Raw genomic sequence first — 10080 nt, forward strand, 5'->3', positions numbered from 1 at the left:
CTAGCTGCATTCATCCCTACTGAGTATATAAATATATATATTGCAGTTGATTTGAACATCATCGGACTGTTTCTTATACCATACACGTCTCATGGGCTGACAATTGACAAAGAACTAACCGACTGTCCAATCTTCTATCTAAACTGTGTGGATTTCTACTGAATGAACACAATTGATAATCCAACCACAATTATTGGTCAATAGATGCAATTGTTTTGACGTCGCCATGCCCATTCATACACAGTCTAATAAGCAAAATATGTCAAGTTGCGTGGGCTCCGTCTAATTAATGTTAAAGATAAGCATGGTTAGCTGCATGATTATGTATTGATAAGATGAACTGAGATCAACCTCAAATGATTTAACCGGGGTACATGCATGGAATAATGCATTGATCTGCACGTTTTATCCATAGCGTACTGAAAAGGACGATTTTACCTGCTCGCTCTTTTCAGGCTCTAATTATACAACGCCACACGGGCAGGTAAATAGTCATGGATTGCTGTCATTTATGCATGACACTTCAACAACCATGTATTTTTCAGATTGAATTGGATTGGCCGACATGACAATTTCCTTCCAAGGTTTTGCGTGGGTACATCAGTAGAAGGGGATCATAAATGGTTCGCTAGCTCCTTGCTTAGTGAAAATAGAGCATCAAAACCGATATGTATGAGTGCCGACAGATTCATCATCGATCTACCTAAATTCTCACGCATGAATATTCATTGTTCGTAAAGTTATTTACAGCACGTGTCCTTTGTGCCTATGCAGTGAGAATTTCGGTTCCTTTCCTCGTACATGTATATAGTATATCGGGTCTAAATACGTTAACTTATACAACTTGTCTCATTTTTTTGATCACTTAGCCCGTTTCGCAAGATGGGTTTGCTTTTTTATATTGTTTGTATCCCTTTTCTCAATATATCAATTCGAGTGCGAATAGTAAGTTTAAAATATAATTGAGAAAATATTGATTTTAATATACAAGAATATCCTAAGTTTGAAGGTTAAAACAAATATTTCAGTAAATATTTTTCTTATGGTATATAAATAATAAAATTCGTTATTGATGAAGTAATGAAAACTTTAAAATCAGGTTAAGTTTTTCATCATTGCATCTTGAGCTGAAGTGTGTAGGTTTATATATAGGTTTTATCTTTAGGCTTGGTTTTTCATACAAAAACATGTCGTTTTATATATATATATATAAGAAAAAGAAATAATGTAAGGAGCAAGAAAAAAATGTGTTGAGAGGAGAGCATGAGCAATATGTGTGGTGAATAAACAAGTTGTTTTTGAATTATTGAATAATTTGAATTTATAGATCTTGGTGACACTTATTTTATGAAAAGTGATGTTACAAGGTTTGAATTTATAAATCTTGGTCACACTTATTTTATGAACACTTATTTTATGAAAAGTGATGTTACAAATACCTTATATTACATAAAGTTGCAAGTACCATATAGTGAGTAATGTTGATCAACCTCGTAGTAAATGGAGAAAATAATACCATTAGTATCTTCATCTAAAGATATCTTGTAATGATATGTTTGAACAGGTTCTCCATATTAATTATTTTCTCATTAAATCTCTAAAAATATTTTTTGATATCCTCATCTAGAATAGCTAGAGTATTTGTGGTGGTTTAGAGATTAGTTACCTTCCCATTCCCTGGAGTTTTCAAATTGTTAGCTATAGAAAAAAATTTTAAGTGAGAGATATGAAAATGGAATGAAGTAGCTCTTGTTAAAAATTTTATGAATTGTGTAACTAATAAAATCATGAAAACTTCATGATTGGATTGGGCTTTTCATAGAAGTGTTTTCGGCTGAAGTGTGTAAGGAGAAAAAAAATACATAGAATAAGGAGCATGAGCAAAACTATATGTTATGAATGAACAAGTTATTCTTGAATTGTTGAATGACTTGAGCCTCTGCATCCAGGTGACTGGAAGGCATTTATAGACCTGAATCATGTTTATCTTGTGGAGAATGGATAATGGTGTTGTAGATACCTTGCAATGCATAAAGTTACAAGTAACTTATGGTAAGTGAAATTAAGCGACCTCATGGTAAATAAAAAAAACAAATATCATTATTAGATAAATTTATGCTTGTTATTAATTTGTGGTGCTCATTATAATATTGATTGATATGTTGATATCTCTTCTCTGCACAAATAACTTAGGCACGTCATGGTGCACAAATTGGTGGTATTCCTATGCTTGTACACATAATTTATATGTGTGGAAGTGTATGTGCACCAGTAAGCAATGCATAACATCTTGAACTAGAAAAAATACATTAAGATATGTGCTTGGAGGTAGGTATTAGATAACCCATTCAAAATAGATGAGAGAGAGGTGGTTTAGTCTAGGCCAAATGATTAGGATCTTTAACAGCTCGGGCTTGGTCCAAATAGCTATAATGGTTTATATATATATATATATATATATATATATATAAAAGTTTTGTGTATTATCCATCACTAGCCCAAATTAATAATGAGATTCAATAATTAAATAAAAAAACATCATATGATAATTTGGTTGACATAATTAAAATACTTCATCATATATATAGTTTAAATTAGTTTCTTAAAAAACATTATTATAATATGTATTTAACTATAGTAATTAATAGCTTGAATATCTTAACAATGACCTATCCTTAAAAGTATTCAAACCATTTTAGAGCCCAACTAGTTACAAGGTCGCTCTTCACCGCAACTTAAATTCAAAAAAATTTGAATGTAAAAAAATATCTAGAATGCAAGGAATTACTTGAGAATATTATTAAATCTGTTTTACCTAATTAGCTTTAAAATTTTTAGAATTGATTTTTTATTTAATTTATATTTAAAATTAAATTATATAAAAATTATTTTGATGTGACCTAATTTATGTGATAGGTTTCGATGCAATCCCATCATTCAGTAAAAAAAATAATTTAACTTATAGAAACTAAAATGATTTTTTTTAATACTAAATGGTAATATATGCAATTGATATGGAATTTGAAGGTTAACCCATTAAATTTATAATTTAGATTATAAACTCAACCCAGCTTAATATTTTTTTTTAAAAAAAACTATTTTTTATATAATTACATAATAATAAAAAAAAATGCTTATGTAATTAAGTATATATCAAAATAACAGGATATTTATTTGAGACTACAATAATTTTATAAAAAAAATTAAAAAATTTAATATCAAGCAAATAAAAAAAATTTAAAAAAAGAGGACCACCTCGTTTACTGTTCATATGAACAGTAAAGGGGTGAGTTGACAACCAATTATTTTAGATGTATCAAGTAATATAGCTAATAATGTAAATGAGTAATAATAATATAATATAAATTATTATATAAAATTGTACTATTTTCTCTCGAGTAAAAATAAGATTTATAAATAATTCTTATAATGTAATTTATGTTTATGTAAAAGAATTGGCATGTTTAATAATCTTTTCATATCTGTTAAATTCGTGTACGGGTTGATCTAGTAAAATAATTATTCGAAATCTGAGCAAGATTTATAGTTAAATCGGCCAAGATTTCGACTCATTAAACCCAAATGAGTTCTTAATAACTCAACTAAACTTGATTTAAACCCAGCTGGAGAGTAAAAGAAGAAGAAGAAAGAACGAAACGTTCTCTTGTTTAATCCATTTGTTTTTTGTTTTTTTTGTTTTATTCACTCAGTTCCAGTCCACAGCACTCTCTCTATGAAACTTTTTTTTTTTCCTTTCCCTTCTCAACTAAACGTTTGCTCGCTTGCTAGGGACTTTTTTCTTTGTCATTTAAATTAGACTAACCAGGCCTATTAAATATAGGCCCAATAACTCCATAATATGGGCCTTCTAACAGGACCATATCTGATTTCACAACAGGCCCCCCTCACAGTCCATGGACAAGATAGGTATAGTAACTAACACTAACAGGCTTCTATTTGGAGAGAGAAGAAGATCGCAACCGCACTTTATCACTGTTCCGTCATCGTATATCTGCAACTGGTAGTTCTTGTCGCCGAGGGTTGCAGCGTGATTTTTAATAATATTATTGGACTGTGGATTTCACGGAATATTTTAAATTGATTCAATTTTAATTAATTATTTTTATAAGTTTATGATGATTTTTTTATTTTTTATTTATGTAATTTTAAAATCTAATTATTATTTTTTATATAAAAAAATAATTCATGATTAGAGGAAAACACGAACATCAAAATTAATAAAATTTGATTAAAACCCTGATACAAATTAAAAATTTTATCATCTGAATTTACACTGACATGATTGGATAATTAGAGGAAAATTGATCACTTAACGAAAACCTAAATTTTATTACCCTCTGTCCATTAATTATTATTTTTTTTACCTAAAATTCAAATGAAATTACTACTAACCGGCCAACACTAGGTATATGGAATGTTTCAATGAACTAGAATGAGGCCCCAAATGATTATAAGCCAATCAGTTTTATAATTTTACAAATTATAAATTATATAAAATATATCATTTGGGTGATTTTGGTAGCTGGAACTGTCTTGGATAAATTTCAATTTGCCCTTCCAAATTTGTATATTATCTTAATTTCACCCGAAACCTTTGATTTATTTCAATTAGCCCTTATAACTTTCATTATTGTTCCAGTTAGTCCTCTTGTTTTTATTTTGGATAAATTTTAATTGTGGTTTCCAGTCAGCCCGTCCATTTCCATCTGGAATTGTAATAGAAAATGTGTCTAATTTTCATTTCCATCCCTAAAATTATTGAAATATCTCAATATTACTCAAAAAGTAAAGAAAAAGGAAATTAATTGAAATTAATAAAAATAGGAAATAGAAAATCAATTGAAAATGATATATATGTTCTTAATAAAACAATTATAGAGAGAGTTAATTTCTATAGAAATACCTTCGTTTCTATAGAAATACCCCAATCCTAGAAACTTTAATTCTCACTTGGCAAAATATCAATACTATAGTTAAATAAAAATTAAGATTGAAATGAATAAAGCTCTAGGTGATGTTGAACTTGTCATATCCTCATTTTACCATTATAACCACATGGGATTTCAATTTTTTTTTCTCTCAATATTCTTATGATATGCTAGTAGGAAAGTGCAGGAGAAGCAACAACAATGGTGGTTAACATTGTTGATAAAAAATTTTTTATCATATTTATTTTTAACTTAATCTTGTATATATATTATAAGAAATTATGAAATCTAATTGAAACACGTTAATAACTTATATATATGGCAAGCTAGATTAAATTTTATCTAACTACGTCTTATTGCTCATTCTTTAATTTTGAAAACAAAATTTACTTTGATAGTCTTTTTTAGTTTTAAAAATTACATTTCATATATCATGTTAAGTAAGATTTAAATTAAGATAAAAATAAGAAAAAAAGCAAGCATTTTTAAATTTTAGACTTCACCATTAAAAATTGTTTTTCACATTAAGTGGAAGGAAATTATGATTCGCTTAAAGGAATGTGTTTACATGGCTGCTACTATTACTCAACATCATTATTATTAAAATCACTAGTTAAATCAAATTTTTTTATAATTTTATAAATCAATATATATTCAACATATAAAATCAAACTAAAATTTAAAAATAAGTAAAATTAAACTTAACTAGTATAAAATCAGTAAACTTAGTTTGATTTTATGAATTTACTAAATTTGTTATATAAACTAAGTCATGTTCAAATTCGATCTTAAAATATCTATTGATCAATTTTATAGGATTGAACATATCTTTTAAATCGTATATTGAATAGAGCTGAAATTTTACAGGAAAATATTAAACACATAAAAATATATTTTGATAAATTTTCAGGTCAAATGGAGTTTGGAAACATAATATTTCAGATGGTCAAAGTTAGTCGATGAATCTTGTCAAATATATCAAATTAGATCTTTGTATAGTATTTGGGATATATCTAGAGCTACTAGTAGATTTTTTTCTGAAATTAAAGTTGAGCTGAAAACTAGATATGTGAAGCTTTCAAATCATATACTGTAGAATCTATAATTCATCTAAATGAAAGAGAATAATATGTCTGTAATGAAAATTAAAATTTGCCAAAAATATGCGAAAATTGAAGATTCAGGATGCATGGAAGAATTTTCACATAAAGATTTTTTTATTATTTTATTTTAAATAATTTTTTTAAATTTGAATTTTTTCTAAAGCATTAGATATTCTTTAAGAATTTATTTTATTATTAAATTTATATTAGTTAATTAATAGTTTAGGCTTATTAGCTTGTAATCGAAAATGAGTTTTTTAGGATTTATTGTAATAGAAACAACCAAATTGTTATCAGGTTCACATATATATACTACCATCCAGTAATTTTTTCATATTAAAAATTTTTATTCTGTGATTTTTTATTTCTCTATATTATTTATTTATTAATTTATATTATCTATTTTTCTTATTTTATTTAGATTATTCACTGATTATAAAATTGTTAACTTACTTTATCACATTTTAATATAATTTAATTTTTTGATTAGAATTGTTAATATATAATTAATCAAATAAAATTACTTATAATTTTTTAATTTTAAAATTTAAATTTATATTATATTTTTCACGCCAAGTGATGAAAGCTCGGCATTGCCTTGGCACTCTAATTTATTTTTCTTTCAGGAGTTTTTCGTCATCTGCCTTTTGGATTCTTTATTTTTATTTTTTTGGTTTTGCAACAACTTGGTTATACGCAAGTATTCGCAGCGGCAAGTTTAGTCAGTAATCTGACACGCTTTTTGTTAACGTGCTTCAATCTTTTCTGTAATTATAGAAAAGCTAACGAAACAGAATTAATATATTTTGAGTAAAGAATATTCTACGTGACACGAAAGGGTCACATCATTCAAGGTTTACACGTGGGCATTTTGCGGAGCGAGGAGGGCATATGCGGTGGGAGCTTGTACTGCGTTATGTCTTCAAGTGGTTCTTCGTACGAAGACAAGAATAAAAGGAGTACAAGTTTACGAGGAAGCAGAAGCAAGGGGCGCCCACTGTCAAAGTGTTAGTTGACCAACGAAGAAAGCAATCCAAAACCATCAGCGCAGCTGGAAGTTCCAAATTTGGTGATGGCTTTGGCTCGCTTCCAACTGCCACTTCACCGCGTTTGACTTCACCAACCTCAACCTCCCCTTTGACGCCTGCTTTCCGATGCCTTCCGAGCACTTGCAATAATTAATTAAGTATTCATTTACTAGTTTTTTTTAAGTATTTTTTATTTTTAAAAATATTGAGATAATATTTTTTTATTTTTAAAAAATTATTTTTAATATCAACTTATTAAAATATCTAAAATCATAAAAAATATTAATTTAAAATAAAAAAAAAATTTAAAATACAATAAAAATCGAATGTTTGGATGTAGCCTAGAAGTGCATGGAATTTAGCACGGAATTTTACGAAATATTCATCCCAGACCACCTTGCCTGTGTAAAGGGGAATGGAGGAGGTGTGCAGGTCAGCAGATCCTCACGGTTTCAAAATATTTTGTGGCGGTCGGAGCTTGTCAGGGGGTCCTCAAATTTGCCTCAGCATATGACTCCTTCATTGTTGATATAATAATTAGTTAAATGTTTGGAAACGCCACTGTCAAATTATGTTTTATATTAAAAGTATAAAAAAATATTATTTTAATATATTTCCACTTATTTTACCAGTAAAGTAAAGTCTCATACTGTAGCAGTAAAGTAACGCCCACACATCACGTTTGCTCATGTGCTATTTATGTTTTTTTTTTTTTTTTTTTTACTGTCCATTTGTTTTAGTAAAATTGTAAATAAATTAAAATCTTTCCCCTGAATGATGCGGATTCAACGAGTCCTTGTTCCGTTAACATTATTATTGATCTAAACTGATTAGAACTCCTTTTTAAGTCTCAATAAAAAGAGAATCATAGGATTTACATTAGAATAATCTTATGTTACAGTAAAAACTTGAATGCGTATTAGAATGAATACAATGGAAGGGTTTGAAACACAATTGAGATTCATAACAAAAACACGAAATTGTAGTATAGAAATTTCATCAGATGACAGTTAACTTGTAAAAATTACATTTTGACAGCAAACTCAAGAAGTTCAATTCCTCTTAATTAAAACAACACAGTCCTTTAAAACCATAATTAATCATCAATTTCCCAATCTACAAAACCAGCAAGATACTGCGCCGTTACAGGGGTGCAGAAGCGACAGGAGCATCAACACCATCATCAAAAAAGCTCCAAAGATTACCCACAAGGCTTTCCTGGGTTGTCCCATTTGGTGTCGTTGATTGTCCATCCACATACGGGATCTGATAAAACTTCATGAAATTCTCATACGCCATTAACTCCTCAGTCAGCTTCTGCACCTCGCTTTCTTCCTCCCCATTTTCCAAATCCACCATCACCACCTCCTTTTTCATCACTTTCTTCTCCAGTTTCTCCTCTTCCACCTTCACTTGACTCATATAAGTATTGCTCTCCACATTCTGATTACAGCCCCACAGTCCTGCCACCTCCTCTGAACCTGACCTAGAATCATCCTCCCCAGAAGTAACAATTGGTTCGTTAATTAAACCATTTGAATGGTAGGTTTCGATCTGGTATGCATCATAAACGTTCCCAGAATCATAACCTTTTGAGAAATGACAAGTGGGGGCTTGGTACAGGAAAGGCTTGGTGTTCGAGTTTTGGGACGTGTGGTAATGGTCATCTTCGTTAGGAAAATTGACTTTGGCTTTCTTGCCGCGAATCTTGCGAGCCTCTCTGTCGTAGGCTCGAGCTGCTTCCTCAGCAGTGTTAAATGTACCGAGCCAAACGCGGACTCCTTTTCTAGGGTCACGAATCTCAGCTGCCCATTTGCCCCAAGGTCGTTGCCTTATACCTCTGTATAGATTCTTCCTCTGCCTCTTGGCATTCGGCTTCTCCACTTGTTCATGATCCCCTGTTTTTGCATAAATTCCACATTCAAAATCAACCTTTTTTTTAAAAAAAAAAATAACAAGAAATGAAATGAGAGAAACAGGTACCTGAAGGGGCTTGGGGTCGTTTGAGAGTGAATGGCTCCTGATTGCGGAGAGGACTCGGATACGAGTCGAAGGGACTGGGTTTATTGAAGCATGAGTTGGGCCAGAACTCAGAAGCCGCGACGCGCTGGCCACGGTTACGAGGGATGAGGCCAGCCAAAATAGCACCGCCACACATCTTTCTTCAATTAGATTAAAAATAATAATAATAATAATAAGAGAAGTCTGTTGATAGTAAAGGAAAGTAGACAATGAAAGAGAGAGCAATGAAGACGACTTGGAATAGGATTTCAAGAGAAGGATTCTAAAATGGAAGGATTATATGTAGCCTGAGGAAATGAGGTAGGTGGGTGACAGCAGTACGAACAAGTGGAGAGGCTTTGGAACTTGGCACCGCCTTCCTATTTTGCTTGGGTCTTTCGTGGACGTCAATTCTAGTTAAATTCGAGGCTTATCTTTCAAGGTCCTGAAAGGTAATAAAGGAAATATGAAATATCTAAAAGAGCCAAGGACAAGGTGACGGAGGGAGGAGAAAGGAGTCATTGCATTTAATTAATTAATTAAGCTTCGCGACTTTTGTTCTTTTCGAGGATTTAGGTTTTGTCATTTTAATATTTCGTTTGTTTTTAAATTTATTTTTATTTTAAAATATATTAATACAATATTTTTTATTGTATATTTTTTTTTTGAAATTCACACAAAAAAATAAGAAAAACTGATTTTTACATACAACTTTTTAGAATACATTTAAAAAAAATAAACCGCACCACCTTCTATCTCAGTAACCTCTAAAGAAGCATTTGAAAATGGAAATCATGTTCTCTTAATTTTTGTTTTTATATTTAAAATTACTATGTTTTAATATTTTTAAATGATTTTGATGCATTTGTATTAAAAATAAAAAAAAAATTATTTTAAAATATTTTAAAATAAAAAATATTTTAAAAAAATTATAATCACATTTCTAATCATCGTGTAAATCAATTACCTAACCACATGTTGACTAAAATTTTATATTTG

General features: G+C 29.8%; 1 protein-coding gene across 1 annotated transcript; it reads right to left on the bottom strand.

The window, feature by feature from the left end:
• Positions 1–8018: 8018 nt before the first annotated feature.
• On the bottom strand, positions 8019–9499 carry LOC105137755 (ethylene-responsive transcription factor ERF071-like). The gene is made up of 2 exons (XM_011043613.1): positions 9064–9499; positions 8019–8978 (listed from the first exon to the last, which is right to left on the bottom strand). The coding sequence occupies exons 1-2, from the start codon at positions 9236–9238 to the stop codon at positions 8224–8226; spliced, it is 930 nt and encodes a 309-aa protein (XP_011041915.1). The 5' UTR covers positions 9239–9499; the 3' UTR covers positions 8019–8223.
• Between the last annotated feature and the right edge of the window lie 581 nt (positions 9500–10080).

Source organism: Populus euphratica, unplaced genomic scaffold (assembly GCF_000495115.2).
Source record: "Populus euphratica unplaced genomic scaffold, PopEup_1.0 scaffold2.1, whole genome shotgun sequence".
Classification (NCBI taxonomy): Eukaryota; Viridiplantae; Streptophyta; class Magnoliopsida; order Malpighiales; family Salicaceae; genus Populus; species Populus euphratica.

Coding starts and splice junctions, on each gene's coding strand:
- LOC105137755 (XM_011043613.1), bottom strand. CDS start 9,238: ATGTGTGGCGGTGCTATTTTGGCTGGCCTCATCCCTCGTAACCGTGGC. Junction 8,979..9,063: donor ACGACCCCAAGCCCCTTCAG/GTACCTGTTTCT, acceptor ATGCAAAAACAG/GGGATCATGAACAAGTGGAG.